General features: G+C 53.1%; 2 protein-coding genes across 8 annotated transcripts in view; one reads left to right on the plus strand and one right to left on the minus strand.

Annotated features, from left to right (window-relative positions):
* Positions 1–23,207, minus strand: part of FBN3 (fibrillin 3) — a 69,665-nt gene that overhangs the window by 43,718 nt on the left and 2,740 nt on the right. For all 4 annotated transcript variants that reach the window (XM_069591237.1, XM_069591238.1, XM_069591235.1 and 1 more), the window contains 24 exons: positions 23,074–23,172; positions 22,795–22,890; positions 22,452–22,547; positions 20,509–20,706; positions 20,272–20,397; positions 20,014–20,139; positions 15,637–15,789; positions 15,361–15,546; positions 14,708–14,851; positions 14,518–14,637; positions 14,256–14,381; positions 10,235–10,357; positions 9,820–10,095; positions 9,463–9,516; positions 7,578–7,703; positions 7,360–7,485; positions 5,963–6,082; positions 5,707–5,844; positions 5,546–5,596; positions 5,161–5,286; positions 2,994–3,218; positions 2,686–2,811; positions 1,820–1,948; positions 680–805 (listed from right to left, as the gene is read on the minus strand). In XM_069591237.1, the coding sequence (XP_069447338.1) occupies positions 680–805; positions 1,820–1,948; positions 2,686–2,811; positions 2,994–3,218; positions 5,161–5,286; positions 5,546–5,596; positions 5,707–5,844; positions 5,963–6,082; positions 7,360–7,485; positions 7,578–7,703; positions 9,463–9,516; positions 9,820–10,095; positions 10,235–10,357; positions 14,256–14,381; positions 14,518–14,637; positions 14,708–14,851; positions 15,361–15,546; positions 15,637–15,789; positions 20,014–20,139; positions 20,272–20,397; positions 20,509–20,706; positions 22,452–22,547; positions 22,795–22,890; positions 23,074–23,172 (3,216 nt within the window). The remainder of the gene's footprint in view (positions 1–679; positions 806–1,819; positions 1,949–2,685; positions 2,812–2,993; positions 3,219–5,160; positions 5,287–5,545; positions 5,597–5,706; positions 5,845–5,962; positions 6,083–7,359; positions 7,486–7,577; positions 7,704–9,462; positions 9,517–9,819; positions 10,096–10,234; positions 10,358–14,255; positions 14,382–14,517; positions 14,638–14,707; positions 14,852–15,360; positions 15,547–15,636; positions 15,790–20,013; positions 20,140–20,271; positions 20,398–20,508; positions 20,707–22,451; positions 22,548–22,794; positions 22,891–23,073; positions 23,173–23,207) is intronic.
* The window catches only part of HNRNPM (heterogeneous nuclear ribonucleoprotein M), a 311,395-nt gene that overhangs the window by 29,196 nt on the left and 258,992 nt on the right, over positions 1–23,207 (plus strand). The window lies entirely within an intron of this gene.

A 23,207-nucleotide genomic window follows, 5' to 3' on the forward strand; every position in this document is an offset into this window, starting at 1 on the left:
TAGCCCGCCAGGCTCCTCCGTCCATGGGATTCTCCAGGCAAGAATACTGGAGTGGGTTGCCATGCCCTCCTCCAGGGGGTCTTCATGACCCAGGGATCAAACCTGCATCTCCTATGTCTCCTGTAGTGCAGGCAGATTCTTAATCGCTGAGCCACTGGGGAAGCCCCAACCCCTGTGTACACACATACAAACACATGCTCAACAGATGCACCTACATGCACACAGCCCCTCCACAAACACACCCACCGGTGTGCGAACACATGCCCACACTTAGACACACACTCTCTCACAAGCTTATGTAGACACACAGATAGCCACTTCCATCGCCTTACATAAGAACAATCATCCTTGTGTAGACACTTACACAGACTCACACAAACACCAATACACACTCACTCTTGGACAGACGCATTCCCAGAAACACACCTGTATGCTCACACAGACACACAAATACACACTCCTTCCATCTCACAACCACACAAGTGACACTTCGCATGGGTGCACAGTGACCCGCACTCACACATTCGATTTTCTGTTTTCACACAAAAACACACACAAATGCGTTCTCCCAATACCCGATGCATGCGACCACTCGTGCACACAAATACACAAGTGTGTACTCAGGGAGATGCACAAACACACATACTCGTATCCTCTCCCTCTTGCGAGCCACGCTCACCTTCGCAGGCAGTGCCCTCAGCCGCCAGGGCATGTCCAGGGGGACACTGGCACTCATAACTCCCATCTGTGTTGGTACAGGTGCCTCCCCGGCACAGCAGCGGGTCCCGGGCACACTCATCCATATCTGGGCATGTGGAGAGAGAGAGGAGGTGTGAGATGCTGACCCAGGTTGGTGTGATGGGGCTCACGGAAGCTCCCCCCTGTTGCCCCCATCCCCCAACCCTGTCGCCCTGGGGTGTGGATGACCGAGGGGAGTCAGAATGGGAGGGAAGCTGGAATTCTCAGAGTTTTCAGGAACACAGGCTGACATTCCTGGAGCTGAAGGAGGCCCTGAGGAATGCCCTCCCCACCCCAGAAGTGACAGGGGGAAGGCAAGGCCCAGCCCCAGCGGGCATCAGTACATGGAACCAGGGGCCTCACCACTCATCTTACCACTCTCCTCCCACTCCAGCCTCAGGGGCTTCCTCCCATCTCTCATGTCAACCTCAGGGCCTCTGCACACACTGTTCCCCCCTTCACCTTCCCTCTTCCCCACAGCAGCTCCTTCCATCCCTCACATCCACCCCAGGGCCTCTGCACATACTGTTCTTCCTCCACACAACTGTTCAGCCCTTCACAATTACTCCCACTCTCTTGGCCCCACAGAATGGGATACATCCCTGGGGTTCTCAGCTCACACTGCACCACAGAGCCCTTTCAAGTGCTTCTGACAGTGGCTGTTTATTTTCTGTTTGTCTAGGGATTTATTTTATCCTCCCTATTAGGTCCTGAGCTCCAAGGAAATGGCCCCCTGTATCCAAGCTCTCCATAGTTCCCCCGAGTGGATGCATGTGAAACGTTCACTGAATGAATGAGAAAAATGAAAAGGGAAGAAGCTCGTCCTTCCAGGGCCCTCTCCTCTTCTCACGCTACCCCCACCCTGGGAGAAGCTACCCAAATCTTGGTCCCCATGCTTCTCTGAATGCCAGACCCGGTGTCTGGCAGTCTTCGGGGATGACACCCACACCTGCTGTGTCCCAGCTGGATCATGGCTTCTCTCTACTCCTGCCCCCTCCACTCACATCCAACACAGCAGTGTCCTCCCACCCCACTCCTCAGCTCGGCCCCAAGACCCACAGGCACTGGGGTGGCTGCCTACCCATGCAGTTCTTCATCAGCATGAAGCCACTCTCGTAGCCACGGAGACACTCACACTCAAAGCTGCCCGGGGTGTTGACACAGGTGCCCTGGCCACAGAGGTCAGGGGAGATGCGGCACTCGTCGATGTCTGTGGAGACAGTGGACATGGGCTGGGCCTCCATGTCTGCAGACACCCAGGGCGGCAGGGGAGCCCCAAGGCGCTGAACAGAGCCAGGGAAATGGAGGTGCTGTGACTGCACCCCCAGATGAAAGCAGGGAATTTCTTTCCAGCCCGGCGGCCCCTGGAGGTCATTTTTCTTTTAAATTAATCAATTTATTTACTTGCTGCATTGGGTCTGAGTTGAGGCATGCAGGATCTTTCAGTTGAGGTATGTGGGATCTAGTTCCCTGACCAGGGATTGAACCCAGGACCCCTGCATTGGAAGCATGGAGTCTTAGCCAAAGGACTACCAGGGAAGTTGGTGGAGGTCACTTTGCCATGCCAAGTTGCTTCATTCATGTCTGACTCTTTGCAGTGCTATGGACTGCAGCCCGCCAGACTCCTCTGTCCATGGGATTCTCCAGATGAGAACAATGGAGTAGGTTGCCATGCCCTTCTCCAGGGGATCTTCCTGACTCAGGAATCGAACCTGTGTCTCTTACCTCCTACATTAGCAGGAGGGTTCTTTACCACTACTGCCATCTTTTGCCAGCCCCTCTTCTTATAGCCGGGATCCTGGAGGCCCAAAAAGGGTATTGAGCTGCCCTGGGTCACACAGCAGATAGGCAGGCAGAAAAAGGCCAGTTCTTGCCTTTTAGGCGCCTCTAATTTGTGGCCCCCTGTCCCTGCAGGCACCTGCCAAGGAGGCAGAGGCAGGTACGTACCTGTGCAGTTCCTCTCCTGGGCATCCAGGGCGAAGCCCCCCGCACAGGAGCAACGGAAGCTGCCCACGGTGTTGCGGCAAGTGCCATGGGCACACAGCCCAGAGAAGGCTTTGCACTCGTTCACATCTGCAGCGCGGGAGTACAAAACGGCACACTATTCCACGTCCCTGAGTCCCCTGCCTCCTGAGTGTTCACCCCTCTGGTCACAGATATTTGGTCTCTCCTAAACCTGCTTCCCACCTCCAGGCCTCTGCCCACACTCTGCCCTCTTCCCATCCTCCACCCAGGCTCCCCAAGCCCAAACGCACCTTTATAGAAGGGACGGCCCGACAGGAAGTCCCGGCTGGCAAAGCCCAGCCCCCGGGGACACAGGCTGGTGAAAGCCAGGGACTCGGGCTCAGGGCACGCCTCGCACGCGGTGCCCCACGCGGCCCCTATGGTACAGCAGCAGACGTCCATCCGGTACTTGCCCAGCAGGGCAGCCCCACACTCGTCCTCCTCCCAACGCAGGAAACAAAGCTCCAGGCGCATGTCTGCAAGGAGGGGTGGTCACCGGTCCCACCTCTGCCACACTCTGGCTGCCAGGACTGGCAGTGTCGTCCGAAACGTCCTCCCCAGTGGGGAGACTGAATTCCTCAGCTGACAGTCCATGTCCTCCAAGTGACTTTTTTTTTTTGGCCACACTGTGGGGCTTGTGGGATCTTTGTTCCCTGACCAGGGATCAAACCCAGGGCATTGGCAGTTAAAACAGCTGAGTCTTAACCACTGGACCACAGGGAATTCCCAACAGTTAGACTGGAATAAGGGTATAACCCAGCAGTTACATTTTTTAAAAACAAAAATTTTGTAAATTTTTTTTTTTTGATGTGGACCATTTTTAGGTCTTTATTGAATTTGTTACAATATTGCTTCTGTTCCATATTTTGGCTTTTTGGCTGAGAGGCATGTGCGGTCTTAGCTCCTGGACCAGGAAAGGAACCTGTACCCCCTGGACTGGAAGGCAAAGTCTTAACCACTAGACCACCAGGGCAGTCCCCCAAAGTTACATTTTAATAATAAGTTGCACTGCTAGATGCTTGCTATGTGCTGGGCACTGTTCTAAGCTCATCAACCCATTTAGTCTTTAAAATAACACCAAGAGGAAAACGGCTATCATCATGCTTGTTTTACAGGCAAGAATAACCGAGGCAGAGACGGGTTAGGTAGCTGGCCTGAGGTCACACAGTAAGAGGTAGAGATAGATTCAAACCAAGCCACCTGGCTCCAGAGTGTGTGTGTTTAATTTTTAAAACCTCCCCAGAATAATCTGGCAATGGATAAGGCTTCCTCAATACCAGACACGATGGTCTAAGACTGGGGCTGGTTAACTACCGCCCAGGGTGTCAGCTGCCTGCTGTTTTTGTAAATAAAGTTTTATTGACATACAGTCACATTCATTTATTTCTGTCCTACATGGTAGAGCTGAGTAGCTGCAACAGATTCTGAGGCTCCTAAAGCTGAAAATGTTTACTCTCTGGCCCTTTGCAGAAACAACTGGCTGACCCCTAGACTAGGACAATTTTTCACTCCTTGCAAAAGGAACATACATTTAAGTGGATCCATTTGAGAATGAGACCCTGTTACAGAATCTCTAGAAAAAATAAAGATAAACAGAACTGCCATGACACACAGGGATCCGTCTTAAGTTCCTGGGTCCAGGGCTGCTCAGACAGCATTTCACCTGGCTGTGAATTCAGCAACATGTTTATTTTTTCTTTACTCAGCTACTTTCTTTCCTTGCTCACACTCTGGAATCAGCAAGAAAACCTAATGCACACCTGAAGCTCAGTTTAGAAGGAAATCGAAGTTGAAAAGCGTCATCAGGGTCCATCTGCCTTCTGTTGACCAGGCTCCATGGTGCCACCAAGGAGGCCACTAATGGGTTAATGTTACTATGGGAGGAAAAACTGATAGAATGCAGAGCCCCACCTGCTGGCTGGCGGATGTTTTTGGCCAAGAAATGTCCTGTTCAAGATGTTGATGGTGTAAAGTAAGAAGCCCTCCTTGAGGGGGAAAATATTTCAGAGCCTTTGAGCCTGAGGGCAGGCCATTCAGGGTGAGGGTTTGAGCCCTGGATGTTGAGAAAGGGCTGCAGGCATGAATTACCACTCATGATAGAGGCAGGTGCCTCGTGCTCAAATCCACGTCCTGTAAACCTTGTTTGGTAGCAAGAAAGTATATACCAAAGTGGTAGGTAACATTCCATGAGATTGTACCATTTGCAGTGAGCTTCATTAGAAGGGCAGTTGATTAAGGGGATCCAACCCCTCCAAAAAAACAAATGTCTTTGGAGACACATTAGCAAGGGGGTGGGCAGAGTCCAAGAGGACACCCAAGACCCCACCTGTCCCTAGGGAGGGCCTCCAGCTGTTGGGAGTGGAGGCAGTGCAGGAAGAGCAGGCGGCCCTGCACAAGACCCTGCAGGCCCACACTCACCTATGCACAGCCGGCCGGAGGTGTCCAGGATCAGGCCCTCTGGACACTCGCAGCGGAAGGAGCCCGCGGTGTTGATGCAGCGCCCATTGGGACAGACACCAGGGAAGACCTCACACTCATTCACATCTAGGGAGCAGCGAGCAAGGAGAAGCCAGAGCTGGAGGCTCCCAGGGAGCTGGCTCCCTAGGGGCTCAGGACACCACGTGGTTCTTGGGGAGGTGGGAAAGCCTCCTGGGGGATTGTGGGGAAGACCCGGGTACCAAGGAGGGAGATCTCCAATGACTTCAGAGAGGGCCTTAGGCAGCCACCATGACACTTGCCTGCTCCTGGAGGTGGGGGGGGGGGCGGGGGGAGTGGCGGTGAAGTGCACAGGGTGGGGAGTTACCTTCGCAGCTGAGCCCCTTCACGCGGGCGAAGCCTCGGGCACAGGCGGGGTCTGTGATTGGGGAGAGGAGTCATTCTCTCCACCCGGATCCAGGGGACCTGTCCGCCCCCACGGTTCTCTTAATGGCCAGGGAGCCCCCAGAGCCGCCCCCAGGGCATTACCCATGTCACAGCGTTCGCAGGGGCTCCCCCAGGCAGCGCCGAGCGTGGCGCAGCACTCTGAGCGCAGGGTGGCTCCGTGCAGGTTCGCCTCGCAGCGGCCCTCCTGGACCTTCAGCCAGCAGGTGCCTTTGGTGCTGTCTACGGGAAGGGGCTGGCTGTGTTATTTGGCAGGCCCACACCTGCACACTAACCCGCAGAGACCCAGACTTCCCCCAGGCGGGCGTCGGGGTCCCCGCTGCTCCGTGGGGCCTCTCACCTAGGCACATGGTGCCAGAAGGTCCCAGGCGGCTGCCGGGGGCGCACTCGCAGGAGTAGGAGCCGGCCAGGTTGCGGCACACGCCATTCACACACGGGTTGGACAGGCACTCATCGATGTCTACAAAGACAACCCGCCACCGGCCCGGGTCAGATCCCTGAGCTGCACGCGACCTGAGGCCCCGCCCCTCTGCCGCTGCCAAAGTCCAACAGCAGGGGGCGCATGCTGTCCGAAGGCGAGGGAACAGACTGGGCGGGCTCAGAGGGGCGTGTGTTTGCATTAAATTGTGCAGTGCACCTGCGCGTGCACGCCGACACGCAGGATCCTGGGAGCCCGCACAGGTGAAAGTGTACAGGGACAAGCACGGTGGGGAACGGTGGCTCTGCAAGGGTCAGTCATGGCACAAGAGAGGCCGAGAGTGAGAGGCAGGAGGGAAACCCAGAGAGGGAGGAGACCAGGATGTGGTGGGGGAGGGGCAGTCCGCCGGAGGCTTGTGCTTAACTGTGTGTGTGTGTGTGTGTGTGTGTGTGTGTGTGTGCGCGCGCGCGCGCGCGCGTGCTCTTGCAGGTATCTGTGAGTGCCCAGGGGTCTGTAATGGACAAGGTCATTGCAACAAAGTGTGTGTGAGGGCGGGTGGGCACATATTCCTGTGTGTGAGTATATATAAGTGTGTGAATGCGCAACTGTGTGGGCATGTAGTATCTGCACATATTAGTGTGTGTAGCTGTGAGCCTAAGTGTGCAAAAGGGTAAAAATGTGGACACACACGTGTCTTTGACAGTGTGCACATGAGAGTATATGATGTGTGGGACTATGACTCGATGAGTGTGAATATGGGTGTGTGAGTCTGTTTTGTGTGAGTACTGGTGTGTGTAATCAAGTGATAATCAAGTGTGTGAATGTCAGAGTGTCTGCATAAGGGTATGCCTTTGAGGGTGTAACTCTGCTTATGAGCATATGTGTAAAGAGCGAGAATTGTTCAGTCACTTAGTCGTGTCTGACTCCTTGTGGCCCCATGGACTGCAGCACGCCAGGCTTCCCTGCCCTTCACCATCTCCTGGAGTTTGCTCAGACTCATGTCCACGGAGTTAGTGATGCCATCCAATCATCTCATCCTGTGTTGCCCCTCCTCTTCAGGCCCTCAATTTTTCCCCACATCAGGGTATTTTCCAATGAGTCGGCTCTTTGCGTCAGTGAGAATAAGTGTGAATGTGGGTACTGTGAGTGTGTACCTAAGAGGGTAACTGAGACTATGAATACATGTATGGCTTTGAGCATGTCTGTGTGGGTAAGTGCAGGTATACACGCATCTGGCAGCATGTGCGTACCCATAGTGTGCAGTGTGCATAAGTACTTGTGTGTGTGCACGTGTCTGTGTGCCCCCCAGGACCCTGTACCTTCGCAGGTCTCCGTGTCTGGCCGGAAGCTGAAGCCCTGGGGGCAGGAGCAGCTATAGCTGCCCGGGCTGTTCCTGCACCGCCCGTTGTCACACAGGAGGCTGTTGAGGGCGCACTCATCCACATCTGCAAGGCGAGGATGGGGCCGAAGAGTGGGGTGAGGGGTGTGCAGTGGGGGCGGCACCCTCTCCGCCCGTCCACTCGCCCGGCACGCTCACCAGTGCACTCTCTGCCATCCGTGACTGCCTCGTAGCCCAGGTTGCAGATGCAGCGGTAGCTGCCCCGCAGGTTCTCACACATGCCGTTGGCACAGATATCAGGGTCGAGGGCACATTCGTTGATGTCTGCAGCAGGAAGACGGCATCAGCAGCTGCCCTGGCTCCCTGGTGGCTCCAGAAGCCAAGTCCTCCAGGGACAGAGCTCCAGCCTAGACCCTGCCTCCTTTCCCTGGAAACCAGGGTTTCTCAACACCTTGGATATTTGGAGCCAGATCATTCTTTGCTTTGTGCAGGGGGAGGAGGGAACCCGTGCAATGTAAGCAACATTTCCAGCGTCTACCCATGAGATGCCAAGAGCGCCCTCCCTAATATTTGTCCAGACATTGCCAAATGGCACATGAGAGGTGGCAAAACTGTCCCCAGTGTGGAACTCATGGAACAGACATTATTACATCAGCAATATAATTTCTTTTAAAGCGCGATCATAATCACTAATGTTATAAGATGCTTACTGTTTTGTGCCGAGTATTTTAACTCATTTGCTCTCACAACATCCCTGAAATGGGACCTACTAGTATATCCACTTTACAGAAAAGGAGGCGCAGGGATGGGGACTAACTGGATCAGTATTCAATCAGTAAACAGTAGGGCCTGGAGAGTTCCCTGGTGGTCTAGCGGTTAGGCATCAGCACTTTCACTGCCAAGGCGTGGGTTCAATTCCTGGTCGGGGAACTGAGATCCCCTAAGCCTCATGGCACAGCCCAAGGTGGGAGGGAATAGGCAGCCCCATATGTCAAAACTGAAAAAAAAAAAAAAAAGAATGCTGGCTGGGATTTAAACCCAGGCATTTGGCTCCAGAATCTGACCCTTTAACTGAGGGAGGGGCCCTGGACATCTGTCCTGCCCCCATGGCCCAGTGCTGGATGGGAAACCTGGCTGCATCCTAAATCCTTTTATTTGTTGCTCAGGCAGGAAGGCTGTAACAGGGAAGGATGGTGTCCTCATCCCCAGGATCACCTCAGCACGTGACTTTATTTGGAGATGGACATACAGTCCATTCTAATATGATTGTATCCTTATAAAAGTGGAGGTCTGGGCATAGACACACAGGGCGAACCCTGTGTCGAGAGCAAGGCCGAGGAGTTTGGGATTGACATACATACGTGCCTACATGTGTGGTCAGTAACTTCAGTCGTGTCTGACTCTGCGACCCCACGGACTGTAGCCCTCCAGGCTCCTCTGTCCATGGGACTCTCCAGGCAAGATACTGGAGTGGGTTGCCATGCCCTGCTCCAGGGGACCTTCCCAACGCAGGGATCCAACCCTCATCTCCTATGACTCCTGCACTGATTCCTTACCACTGAGCCACCTGGGAAGAAGTCCCTAACATACATACATTACCCTATATAAAACAGAAAACAGACCAGGGCCTACTGTATAGCATGAGAATTAAACTCAGTATTGTATAATAACCTATAAGGGCAAAAAATCTGAAAACTGTATGTATATATATATACTAAAATATATATATATATATACTGAAAAGTATATATATCATATATATATATATAGTGCCTGAATCACTTTGCTGTACACCAGAAACATTGTAAATCAAAAAAAAAAAAAAAGGATGAAGGCAGAGATCAGGGAGATGCTTCGACCAGGCAAGGATTAACAGCTAAGTGCCAGAAGCTGAGAGAGGTGCGAGACAGACTCTTCCTCACAGCCTCTGAAGAGGCCCCTCTACTCACACTGATCTGGGATGTTTAGCCTCCAGAGCTATGGGAGAATGACCCCCCAGCCTGTGATACTTTGTGGAACCCAGTAATCTGACTGGGTTCCCAACCACGTCCCTGCCCCTCAGTCCCAGCCCCACCCCGCTCACCTCTGCCATCTGTGGTGATTCCAAGACCGCTGCTGCATAGGGCCTGGAACTCAGCTGTGGTGCCAGGAACAGGGAGAGAGGGGCGGTCATTGGCCATTGCTGAAGCCAAGCCATGCCCAAGACGTGGCCCCTTGGGGCTGGGCAAGGGTCTAGGACTAAGATGCCTGCTCCAGTGGGAAGAACAGTTTTCCTTCTGTCTCTTCTTGGGGGAGAGACATCCACCCCACCCCATGGGAGCCAAGCCCCCCCCCCACCACTGTCCCCTCCTTCCCCCAGCAGTTATAAGCCACAAGCAAGGACTAAAAAAAAAGCGGGGCCATGGAAAGTGCATGGGGGCGGGGCAGCTGAGGCTCTCACCAGAGTTCTTGGGGGGACACGGCTGGCAGGGCTCCCCAAACCCATGGGCCGGGCTTGCACAGCAGCACTCAGATTTGGTGACAGCACCAGGGAAGGGGCGGGCACAGGAGCCCTGGTCGAGGGTCCCATAGCACGTGCTTCGCACGTGGGTGTCCACGCACACTCGACCATCAGCGCCCACCGCGAGCCCCCCGAGGCAGCGGCAGTGGAAGGAGCCCTCGGTGTTGGTGCAGTGACCATTCATGCAGATGCCCAGCGTCTGACACTCGTCGATGTCTGCAGGGGTTGTGGGGGGGGCACTGCGACGGGTCCCAGCCACCCCATCCCCACACCCCACCCGCCCTTGCCACCCTCCCTTCTCCTCTTCTTCCCCATCCCCATGGGGTCCCCTATGGTCCAGCCTGCAGTTTCTCACCCACACAGTGGCGGCCACCAGGCGCCAGCAGGAAGCCGGGGTTGCAGAGACACGTGAAGCTACCGTCCTCGTTCAGGCACACTCCGTTGGCACACATGGTGGTGGTTGCACACTCGTTGTGGTCTGGGGACACCAGGAGAGGCTGGGTCCCAGCAGGGTCCCGGCACCCACCCTTTCGTTGGGCCAGTCCTGCCAGGTACACCAGCCCGGCCCTCATGTTGCCAGGGACTGCTCCCGGGGCTGTGGGAGCCTGATAGGATGAGACGTGGCTGTCAGAGACTAGTTTGGCATGGGTATTAGGTTGCAGGAGTGTGAACTCCCCTGAGGCCAACTGGGACCACTAGCTCATATCTGCATCTTCCATCCTGGCACACATAGGTGCTCCATGAATAGTTGTTCAAAGTCCTTTAAATAAGTCAGGTGGTGACTGCACAACATCTCACTAAATGCCTCCAAACTGTTCATTTAAAAATGGTTAAGATGATGAACGTGTTATGTAGGGACTTCCCTGGTGGGTCAGTGGTAAAGAATCCGCCTGCCAATGCAGGGAACTCAGGTTCTATCCCTGGTCCAGGAAGATCTCACGTGCCAAGGGGCAACCAAGCACATGTGCCATAACTACTGAAGCCCGACTGCCTACAGCCTACGCTCTGCAATGAGAAGCTCATGCGCCACAGCTAGAGGAAGCCTGTGAGCAGCAATGAAAACCTAGAGCATCCAAAAGAATAAAAAAGTTATGTATATTTTGCCACGATAAAAAATGCAAAAACACATTGAAAAAATTAGGTAGTGGTTGCACGAAATTACGAATGTACAAAAATGCCACCGAACTGTTCCCTTAAAAAGGGTAAGATACAAACTACTATACATAAAATGGATAAACAAGGTCCTACTGTATAGCACGGGGAACATATTCAATATTTTACAATAAACTATAATGGAAAAAAAGAGTTTAAATGGTCAATTTTACGCTGTGTAATTGTGCCATAATTCTTAAAAATGCAAAAAAGAATTGCATAAATGAGATGATGGTTGCATGACACTGGAAATATCCTAAATGCCACCAAATTGTTCACTTAAAAATGCTGTTTCACACATCATGATATTTGTTATTAATATATAACTGTATGATCTTTATTACATAAAAATAGATGCTTAGTTGTGTAAATACACGAATAAGACCTAGAAGGACACATCAAACAGTAAACTGCTTGTGTTAATGGATGACTTTAGTTTTTGCTTGTGTTTTTTGGTTTCCTATTATGCAAGTGTTAACTTTTAAGAAATAAATGTTATTTTTGAAAACCTTTAAAAATGCTATGTTTATCTTCCTGCAAAAAAAAAAAAAGAAAGAAAGGTGGTTGCACAACATTGGGAATTACTGAGATTTTCACTTTTAAATGATTAAATTTATCTTGTGTGAATCGCACCTGCATTTAAAAAGGAAAGGGCAAAAGCCATCAGCTAACAAGAAAATAGTCTAGGGACTTCCCTGGTGGTCCAGTGGTTAAGAATCCACCTTCCAATGCCAGGGACTCTGGTTATACCCCAGTCAGGGAACTCGGATCCCACTTGCGGTGGGGCAACCAAGCTGGAGTGCCACAACTACTGAGCCTGCGTGCTCTGGAGCCCACATCCCACAACTAGAGAGAAGCCCAAGCACCAGAGCCAAGAGCCTGTCTGCAGCATCGAAAGATCCCGCATGCTACAAGGAAAATCCCATGCAACACAGCTTAGACCTAATGCAGCCAAATAAATAAATATTTTTTTCCAAAAACCCCTCTTAAAAATATAGTTTAATTTAAAAGAAGGCAGTCGGTACAGTGCAGATATGATTTGTTTACAAAGTACAGTGTTAAATAGAAAAGGATTGAAGCAAGAAGGAAGAAAGGGAGGGAGGAATGGAGATAGGGAGGGAAAAAACATAAGAATACATAAAAGGTCCACACCTAAATGTGTGGGTGAGCTTCCACAGCGGCATTATCCATAACAGCAAAAGTGGAAACAACCCGAATAGCCACCAAGTGATGCCGGTAGAAACGAAATGTTGTCTGCTCATACAATGGAATGGCATTTGACAATAAAAAGGAATGATATTCTGACACGTGCTACCACATGGATGGATCCTGAAAATGTGATGCATCAGTGAAAGAAGCCAGTCACAAAGGGCCACAAAGTGTGTGATTCCATGTATACAGAATGCCCAGAACAGGCAAATCCATGGGGACAGAAAGTAGACTAGTCTCCTGCTGAGGGGTGGGCGGGGGCGCGAGGAAGGAGGATAGATAATTCTGGAATGACTGCTAATGCAGAGGAGGTGATGAAGAGGTTCTAAACTTAGACTGTGGTCATGCTTGTACTAAAAGCCACTGAAATGTACACTTTAAAAGGCTACTTTTAAAAAATAAAAATAAAAATAAAATAAAAGGCGACTTTTATGGTATGAGAATTATACAGCTATAAGGATGCTAAAAGGGTTTTTAAAAATGAATGAATACACAAGCAACTATGCTCAGTATTTTATAACCTATAAAGAAAAAGAATCTGAAACTGTGCTGTACATCTGAAATGAACACAACACTGTAAGTCACCTATACTTTAATTTTAAAAATTAATTTAAAAGTTTATATGTACCAAGAAAAAAAAAAAACAAACTAATGATTTCATCAACTCTTACTGGTTACAGACTATGCAGAGATCTGAAGGCAACATTAAAGACCTGATGGTAAAATGTGAAACAATGAATTAATCATTAGAATTAATCAAAATTAATTTCAGGACAGGGTTTCCCTGGTGGCTCAGTGGTGAAGAATCTGCCTGCCAATGCAGGAGACACAGGTTCAATCCCTGGTCCAGGAAGATCCCACATGCCGTGGAGCAACTAAGCCCGTGCCCCATAACTGCTGAGCCTGTGCCCTAGAGCCTGGGAGCCACAACTAGTGAGCTGATGTGCTGCAACTACAGAAGCCTGTGCACCCCAGGGCCTGTGCTCCCCAGAGAGAGCGCAGGAGAAGCCACTGAAATGAGAAGCGCGTGCAGAGCAGCTAGAGCAGCCCCTGCTCACTGCAGCTAGAGAAAGCCTGTGCCCAGCGATGGAGATTCAGCACAGCGATGAAGACTCGTTAAAAATAAACAAAGAAATAAAAATTAATTTCTGTAGGTGATATCAAACTAGTAAAAAACAGTGTAAATAAAAATAATGATTTATGCATGGAAATAAATTTCTGTACTTCATATTAATGCTAAGAAAACAGCTAATTTGATAATCAACTTTCTAAATCTATCTAATAATAAAAAATAAACACTGCAAAAAAATAACACGATTCTGTAAAGCAATTATCCTTCAATAAAAAAATAAATTAAAAAAAAAGAATGAATACAGAAAGGAAAAATATCCTTCCCAGTGAGGGAATATTAAGGCAGCTCTCAGACAGGGTGACGGAAGAGGACAAAGGGGGTCCCTAGTGACCCCCACAAGCTGTGGGCACCCCCACAGGGAATCTGAGACCAAGGAGCTCTCCATGGTCCTGACCCGCCTCTCTTGGAGGCAGATGAGGGGCTGTGTCAGGGGCAGAAGCAGACAGCACAGTCTTACCCCAGAGGCCTCTGGGAGAATGAAGGCATGGGTAGAGAGTGGACAGACCACAAGAAGGCTCTCCGATGGGCTGGCTGGGCTCAGGAAGGGGAGCAGAGGATCCACCCAAAGAAAGGATGGAGTGAAGGAGCAGATGTGGCAAGACGCAAGAAGTAAGGTAGGGACTCCCTCGGTGGTCCCAACGGCTAAGACTCCAAGCTCCCAATGCAGGGGTCCTGGGTTCGATCCCTGGTCAGAGAACTGATCCCACATGCCTCAGCTAAGAGTTCGAATGCCACAGCTAAAGATCCTGCATGCCACAACTAAGACCTGGGGCAGCCAAATAAATTTAAAAATATTTTTCTTTTTTAAAAAGAGGTAAGGAGGCACTACAAGGCAGCTACTGAGGCCCAGAAGCCCCTCCTCACCCGCCCACCCTCAACTCACCCACACAGTTCTTGCCATCAGTGCTGAGCTCAAAGCCTGCATTGCAGACACATTGGAAGCTGCCCTCCGTGTTGACACAGCGGCCGTGATGGCAGAGGCCACTGCTGGCGATGCATTCATCTATGTCTGGGGGGGTGGGGGGCAAGGCAGGCGGGTGGTCAGCAGGCATCCTCCCAGGCACCCCCAGGCTCCAATTCGGGCCAGAGGTGCAGGCTCCACCAGCCAGGCCCCCGGCACCCCCACTTCCAGGGGACGGCCATACCCAGGCACGCCTGCTTGGTGAGCATTGCCTGAAAACCTTCATGACACAGACAGCGGTAGGAGCCAGGGGTGTTGGTGCAGTCTCCGTGGTGGCAGGGGCTGCTGGCACATTCATCCACATCTGCGGGCGGAGGACTCTGAGCCCGAGGCTGGCAGGGCGCGCCCCCACCCCCAGCCCAGCCACCGCTCACCAATGCACTCCCCCCGGACGTCCTGCGCGTAGCCCACGTTACACTCGCAGCGGTAGCTGGAAGGGGTGGGCAGGCAGCGGCCGTTGAGACACAGGTTGGTGAAGTGTCGGCAGATGTCGATGGCCTGGTTCAGTGTGGCGGTGCCTGCGGGTGGGGCCGACGGAGGGGGGCGGGTGCCTGACTGAGGGCTGGGCCTTGCCTCTGGGTTCAGACACACACTCAGAGCCCTCATGGCCAGGCTCTCCCATTATAGCCCAGCGTCCTGCCCTAAATTCAGACCCTCCACTTGCCTGAGACCCCGGACCCCCATTCCAGGCCTAGTGAGCGTGCCAAGTCATTTCAGTCGTCTCTGACCCTGTGCAACCCCCTGGACTGTAGCCCGCCAGGTTCCTCTGTCCAAGGGATTCTCCAGGCGAGAATACTGGAGTGGGTTGCCATTTCCTTCTCCAATTCCAGCCCTAGACCCTCACCCAAAGCTCAAACTTGGACTTGGAGGCTGGGATCTCCAATCTGCCCCCATCCCCAGACCACTGTTAGTACTCCCATCCCCACTGCCCAGGCCACGACCCTACTCCAAAGCCCAGTCCAGACCCTGAGGCCTGGATCCTCTTTTCCACTGGAGGGGTCTTGGACCCCTCCTCCCAAGTCCTCACCAATGCTGGCATCTCCAAGGCTCAGGCTGGGAACCCGACGACCACTGGAGCCCTGGGGGCTGTGCCGTGCCAGCCCTGGGCCAGGACCCACACCACCAGTGGATCCGAAGCCGGGGAGGCTGGCGAAGGGGCCCGGATAGGAAGGCAGGAGTGGCAGCCCCGGGGCACACAGTCGCTGGAACTCATCTGCAAGGGAGTGGGGTTGGAAGTTAAGCCTCAGTTGTACCCCCGGGTCCCCAACCTGGAGGAAGGTGGGAGGCACCCCCAGCCACTCACCAGAGCCCCGTGGAGGACACCGCTCAGGGGCTGGGCCAGCCGCCCAGCACCTGCCCTTGTCACAGCAGCACTGCCTGTGGGTGTAGTGGCCCGAGAGGTCTCCAGCACAGCGGTCTGCAATCAGCACCGAGAAGCAAGTGCCAGCACGGTGGTCTGCAGCAGGGGGTGGGGTGGGAGGGGTAGGGAGGGCCGTTTACGTGTGCTCAGCCACTGTTCAGTCGTGTCTGACTGTTTTGCGACCCCATGGACTGCAGCCCACCAGGCTCCTCTATCCTTGGGATTCTCCAGGCTACAATACTAGAGTGCTAGCCATTCCCTCCTCCAGGGGATCTTCCCAGCCAGGGATCGAACCTGCATCTCCTGCATTGACAGGCAGGCAGATTCTTTACTGCTGAGTCACCTGGGAAACCCTGAGGACCAGTTACCAGACTTCACATCCCAGCTCCACCAGCACCATCTTCAGGACAGACCTCCTTGCCTCTCTGCGCCTCAGTTTCACCATCCACGGACCAGAGATGCTCAGGGCACACATATCAGAAGAATGTTGCAGAGTACACTCTATCTGGCACATGGCCGATCCTCACTGAGAGGATTAAACCAAGTTTAAACCAAGAGGTAATAAACCAAGATTTCCAAATTACCCCAGAGAAGGAGGTTTGGGCTCATGCCAAACAATAGTGTCCCATGCCAAATGCTGGCATTGTCAGTAAGCTCCCTGGGATATTCAACCACACCGAGGAAGACCCCAGGATCAGGGGGTTGCCTCAATGGGAAGTCAAGCTGGATACTCAAACAGAGATGCTGGGATCTGTAGCTGGGTGGCCTCGCTTGCCAGCCCTGGGCATTCTACGGAAACCCAAGAGGCTTTTAATTTGAAGAGGGACCAGGGGAGCAAAAGCTATGACGAACCTAGACAGCGCTGGATCATAGAAAAGGCAAGAAAGTTCCAGAAAAACATCTACTTCTGCTTCATTGATTATGCCAAAGCCTTTGTGTGGATCACAACAAACTGTGGAAAATTCTTCAAGAGATGTGAATATCAGACCACCTGACCTGCCTCCAGAGAAACCTGTATGCAAGTCAAATAGCAACAGTTAGAACCGGACATGGAACAATGGACTGGTTCCAAACTGCGAAAGGAGTATGTCAAGGCTGTATATTGTCACTGTTTATTTAAATTATATGCAGAGTACATAATGTGAAATGCAGGGCTGGATGAAGCACAAGCTGTAATCAAGATTGCCAGGAGAAATATCAATAAACTCAGATATGCAGATGACACCACCCTTATGTCAGAAAGTGAAGAGGAACTAAAGAGCCTCTTGACAAAAGTAAAAGAGGAGAGTGAAAAAGCTGGCTTAAAACTCAAAATTCAGTAAAACTAAGATCATGGCATCTGGTCCCATCACTTCATGGCAAATAGATGGGCAAACAATGGAAACAGTGAGAGACTTTATTTTCTTGGGCTCCAAAATCACTGCAGATGGTGACTGCAGCCATGAAATTAAAAGATGCTTGCTCCTTGGAAGAAAAGCTATGACCAACCTAGACAGCACATTAAAAAGCAGAGACATTACTTTGCCAACAAAGGTCCATCTAGTCAAGGCTATGGTTTTTCCAGTATTCATATATAGATGTGAGAGCTGGACCACAAAGAAGGCTGAATGCCAAAGAATTGATGTTTTTGAACTGTGGTGTTGGAGAAGACTCTTGAGGGTCCCTTGGACTGCAAGGAGATCAAACCAGTCAATCGTAAAGGAAATCAGCCCAGAATATTCATTGAAAGGACTGATGCTGAAGCCGAAGCTCCAACACTTTGGCCACCTGATGAGAAGAACTGATTCAGTTGGAGAAGACCCTGATGCTGGGAAAGATTGAGAGCAGGAGCAGAAGGGAGCAACAGAGGATGAGATGATTGGATGGCATCACTGACTCAATGGACATGAGTTTGAGCAAACTCTGGGAGAGAGTGAAGGACAGGGAAGCCTGGCATGCTGCAGCCCACCAGGTCTCAAAGAACCAGACACAACTGAGCAACTGAACAATAGGGGAGCAGACTGGCAGACTGATAGCTGGAGCCCCTGGGGAGACCGAGGCAGAAGCTCCCCAGCTACGAAAACGACAGACACACTTCCACTGTGATGTCTTGATGGCTTTGTTCGGTGATCAGATTTCTCGGATTCTGACTCTAAAAGAGCTTATTTTAAGGTGTGATAACCCACAAATGTTAGCCGGTGGCCCACAGTGGAAAAACCCCTCCAACCAGCATGGAGGGCCCTTGTAGCCACCCCTGAGCTGCCCAAGGCTGAGAAAACAGCTAGCATTTTTACCTCCCCAGACACACCCCCATGCACCTGGCAGCGGGGGTGGGAGGATTCCCCAGGTGCATGAGTAGGAGTCAGGGCTCTGCAATTCCAGCATCATCCCTGGCACTCTAACGCGGCTGTGCCTGCCCAGGCAAGAAGAGGTCATCAGACTTGTTCAAGGTCACACAGCTCCTGGAGAGTGAGGAGGGATGGGAAGCCAGGTTCCTGAACCCCCGGGGATCTGACCAAGCAGCTCCCTCTCTAGTAGGGAGGATAAGACAAAATGCAAGTATTAAGCACCTGCTGTGATCAAGCTCTGCTAAGTGGTCACAAACCCAACTTCTCTGCTTCCCTGTGTTAGTGAATGTGTACTTGGTACCCCCTACTTCCGCCCCTGGGTGAATCACTCCATAAATATGTAACCCTCTTCATATGCTTTTGAGCTGTGCTGTTGGAGAAGATTCTTGAGAGTCCCTTGGACTGCAAGGAGATCAAACCAGTCAATCCTAAAGGAAATCAGCCCTGAATATTCATTGGAAGGACTGATGCTGATATTCATTGGATATTCTTTGTCCTTCCAATATTCATTGGAAGGACAAAGCTCCAATACTTTGGCCACCTGAGGCGAAGAGCTGACTCACTGGAAAAGACCCTGATGCTGGGAAAGATTGAGGGCAGGAGGAAAGGGGTTGACAGGGGATGAGATGGTTGGATGGCATCACTAACTCAATGGACATGAGTCTAAGCAAACTCCAGGAGATAGTGAAGGACAGGGAAGCCTGGTATGCTGCAGTCTGTGGGGCTGCAGAGAGTCAGACATGACTGAGTTAGTGAACGGTAAAATGGGTAAGTACTGCCAGTAATTCACACATAAGGCAGCTGAGGCTAAGCAGAGAGGTTAAGGAACTTGCCCTGGGTCACTTGGAACACAGAACTGATTGCAAGCCCATTTTCAGAGGACACTTGACCTTGATTTAAATCTAGGCTCTGCTATTTAGTAGCTGGGAAAGGCCCCCACAATCCAGGGGACGTGCCCAGAGCTAGTCACCATGCCAGCTAAGATGGCCCCGAGAGGTGGAGAAATAAATAGGTCTGGCACTGGCCACGGCATACTGGCAGAACACCAAACAGAACATTCTTGGTCCTGCCTGGTAGAGATCCAGCCTGAGGGGCCCAGGTGGCTCTGGAGACCTGCCAAGCCTACCTTGCCTCAATAAACCCAGGCTCTGCCCATACCACATCACAAGTGTTTCTGGCTAGCCCTGTCAGCCGCCTCTAAAGTCTAACGAGCAGCTCATCAAGACAGCAGGACAGGGAGAGAGAGCCCAAGGATCCCCCTGCCCCAGCCAGGGGGGTGTGGGGGATTTCAGGAGGGTGGGTATCCAAGGGGAGGCACAGACCAGAGGCCTCCACCCTGGTGGCGGCAGGATGAGGGGTCCGGGGAGCTGGGTGTGGGTATCTCTTCTACACGTGGATTTGGCTCAAGCAAACCTCCCCTCTCGGGGCCTCAGTTATCTCAAAGACAGGGTGTGGGGGAAGATGGGTACTTCTTTAAAAGTCTTCAGGAGAGGAAAGAGGGATACAGAGACTGGGGCCAGTGAAGCCAATGGGCAGAAGGACATACAGATGGAGGGTGGAGGACAGAGAACCAGAGGGGCATAGAGATGGGGGCTAGAGGGGCAGAGGGGCATAGAAGCAGAGGCCAGGAAGGCAAGAATGACCACCAGCCAGTAAGCCAGAAGGACATAGAGTCCAAGGGGTAGAGGGGCATGGGGGAGGGGGAATGCACTGAAGCCAGGAGACCAGCAGAAGAGACCAGAGAGCCAAGGCCTTAGAGGTGGGGGCCAGAGGGGCTTGCAGACTGAGGTCGAGAGCATAAAGACCAAAGTGTAAGGAGTCAGAATTTCTGAGGGGATGGAAACCAGGATCCAAACACACAGAAGGACATAGAAATTAAAGGGCTAGAGAAGCCCTAGGGCCAGAAGGTTGCAGAGATAGATGAGCAAGGGGTCTGTCTACTACCTGGCATCTGCCCATTCAGCCCCCTACCCTACCCCAAGCCCCGGCTCACCTAGGCAGCGAGTGCCATCCAGGCTGCTGACATAGCCACGGGGACAGGTGCACACGTAGCTCCCGACTGTGTTGGTGCAGTCACCCCCGGAGCAGAGGCCTGGCACACTGAGACATTCGTTCACATCTGTGCAGATCGATGCCAGGTCAGAGCCAGGCAGGGTCCCCCACCAGCCCTCTCCCACCTCCTCCTCCTGACTGAGCCGCTCAGAGCAGAGCAGAGAGGAGGTCCCAACTTGAACCTCTCCCTGTCACCCACCTTCACACTTGGCGCTGTTCTCACTGAGCTGGTGTCCAGTGGGGCAGCGGCACTCAAAGGAACCCACTGTGTTGACACAGCTGCCCCCCTGGCACAGGCCTGGCACAGCCTGGCACTCATCTACATCTGCAAGGGGATGAGAGGCCCATCAGAGGAGGAAACCAAAGCTCCCAAGGGTTCCCACTCAGCCCTGGTTCCCAGGACCTCGGTCTTCATGCATTGGCCCCCTCTACTTACCTTGGCAGGCCCCCGTGTTAATATTGGGGATGAAGCCCCGGCGGCAGGGGTGTGGCTGAGCTGGGCAGAACTCACATGGGAAGCCCCAGGCCCGGCCCACAGTGGCACAGCAGAGTGTCTTGGTGCAGATGAGGCCTGTCAGCTGGTGCTGGCACCCCTCAGGGCCCACTCGACCAAAGCAGGGCCCTGTCCGGTAGTCTGCAGGGCAGATGGATGTGGCAGCTGGCCTCAACCTGCCCCACCTCCCCCATCGCCTTCTGCATTTCCATCCCAGCAGGCCCAGCACAGGCCTCCACCTCTCTGGCCTGGACCACTGTTGTGGCCACCTTCCCAGCCTCCCTATACCAACACACCAGGTTTCGTGTTTTTATTTCCTGACCCCAAGCCTCTATTCATTGTTCTTTCCCTTACCTGATGAACTCCTATTCATCTTTCAAAACCCTTTCTCTCCAAAGCAATGTGCAACCAACCTCCAACAGAAGCCAGGACCTCCAAGCCTACAGAGCTCAGAGCATGTCTGGAGACTCTCCCCCCTCTCCCAGGCCCACCCTCCCTGCAGGCTTGGGCAGGGACCCATGGACGCCCTGCGAGAGAGCTGGTCCCATCCCTGAGCAACCTCTGGCTCTGCCAAATCTCCCAGACTCCGGGAGGGACCCAGCATCCACCAAATGCTCTGAACCTACAATTCTTCATTGCTGAACCCCCGCCCAGCTGAAGGTGGTCTCATCAGTCCCCCCACCACCGGGCACAGGCCCAGATGTGACTTCCTGGCTCCATGCTCCAGATGGCTCCAATCAAGGGGCTGGCATTGGACCAAGGGAAGCCCCTCCCAGAAGGAGAAGCCAAAGCCAGCCCCCAGGCCCGTATGGAGAGGAGCTCTGACACAGTCCTGACTTCCCTAAGCAAAACAAGGTTTCCAGACTCTCACCTCAACCTCCCAGGACCCTGGAATCCCCACTCATTCTTGCCTAGCACCCAGCCCTGCCTCTCTCTGGGGCCCCCACCTCCCAGCCTCCACACCAGGCCCCTCCTCTCTCATCCTCCCCACTAACCTTTACTTTCCCTCAGCCACCCCAACCGCTCCCCCTCTGTCAGCCCAAATTCCAACTCTGTTTTCTTGCCAAATCCAGTTTCCCAAAGCCCACCCTGGAACCCAGGCAACCCATAGCCCCTCCAGCTTCTGATTTGTGGCTATACCCTCCCCAAACTGGCTCCAGTCACAGATGGGCCTCAGCAGCAGCCCCCGCGCTGGGGTCAGTCCCAGGGCCCTGCCTGTCTTTGCCTTTCTGGGCAAGGCACTCTGGTGGTTCACCGGCCTGGGTATCCCCATCGTCACGCACTCCTTTTCACCTTCTCCTTCCCTGTTGCTGGTGGATGGGCTCCATTTCTTTGGCGGACCCTTAAATCACCCCCCTTTTCTTCCCCAAGAACCTCAAATATCCATGGGGCTTCAGACCCCATAGATGTGGCCGCCCCAGACCTGGGTATCCAGCTGCCTCCTTGGTGACCCACAGGTTCCTCAGCCAACACTAAACCTGAGTGTCTTGCCTTTCCCTGCACCCACCTGCCCCTCAGTTTTCAGAGCACACCTGAGGTTCAACCCTATCTCCATCCCTTGCCGCCCTGCATCCAACTTCTCATTGCAACCACTGTCTTTGCCTGGGTGACAGCCTCCCAACATGTGACTCCTCCCACCTCAGCCTGTGGGGTCACTTCGACAGTAGGGGTGCAGCATAAGAGGGCTTGTCCATCTCATGAACTCCAACTTACCCCTTCCTACAGGAAGCCCTCCCTGATTTCCATCCCGGGAGCAGACAGTTTCTCTGCCCTTCTGAGCAGCAAGGACAGCAGAGAGGATGTCTACTGGACCCTCCAGGGAGTCCAACCAAGTCTCAGGAAGTGCCCCTTCCCTGCTGACCCCTTCCCCATGCTCAGCTTGGTACCTCTCTCACACTGAGGCCCCATGAAGCCGTACACACAGGCACAGTGGTTTGGCCCAATGCAGCGGCCCCCGTTGTGGCAGCCGTGGTCACAGACAGCTGTGGAGGAAGGGAAGGGGATGGCCTGAGGTTCCCCAACAGTAGAAGGAGCTGAGGCCCGAGTGAGCGTTTCTTCACACAGGAATCCCCACAACCCAGCCCAGACCGAGGGATAAGATTGTAACAATGAGTGTGTCCCCTCCAATCCTGGTCCCAGAAGAGGGGCTGGTGGGCAGTGGGCAGACGATAGCAGAGACAGGTCTGACCTCTGGGTTCCCAAGCCCAGGTGTGCATGGGGGGTACTTACGTTGCCCACACACGGTGCCTGTGTAGCCCCTCTGGCACAGACAAGACTCCCCTCGACAGCTGCCCCCATTCATACAGCTCACACTGCACCCTGACCCTGTGAGCAGGGAGCAGGGCACACACAGGAAAGACCTGAGATAGCTGCTCAAGGCTCTGGGACTAGAAGTGTCCAGCCTGGCTCTGGTCCTTCAGCAAAACCAGCCTGGAAACTTCCAGAGGCTTCCAGAAGCTGCTCACCTCCTCTTCCCGCCCCTGGGGTGGGGGGTCACTTCCTGCTCACCTCGGCTCACCCCACAGCTGGGGGCCAGCTTCCCATCAGCACAGGCACAGAGGTTGGGTCGGGAACAAAAGCCCTGGCCACAGGCGTGCCTACAGATGGCTGGAGAGCAGCAGGTGCGGTCAAGGCCAGGATTC

The sequence above is a fragment of the Ovis canadensis genome, chromosome 5 (assembly GCF_042477335.2).
Source record: "Ovis canadensis isolate MfBH-ARS-UI-01 breed Bighorn chromosome 5, ARS-UI_OviCan_v2, whole genome shotgun sequence".
In the NCBI taxonomy this organism is placed as follows: Eukaryota; Metazoa; Chordata; class Mammalia; order Artiodactyla; family Bovidae; genus Ovis; species Ovis canadensis.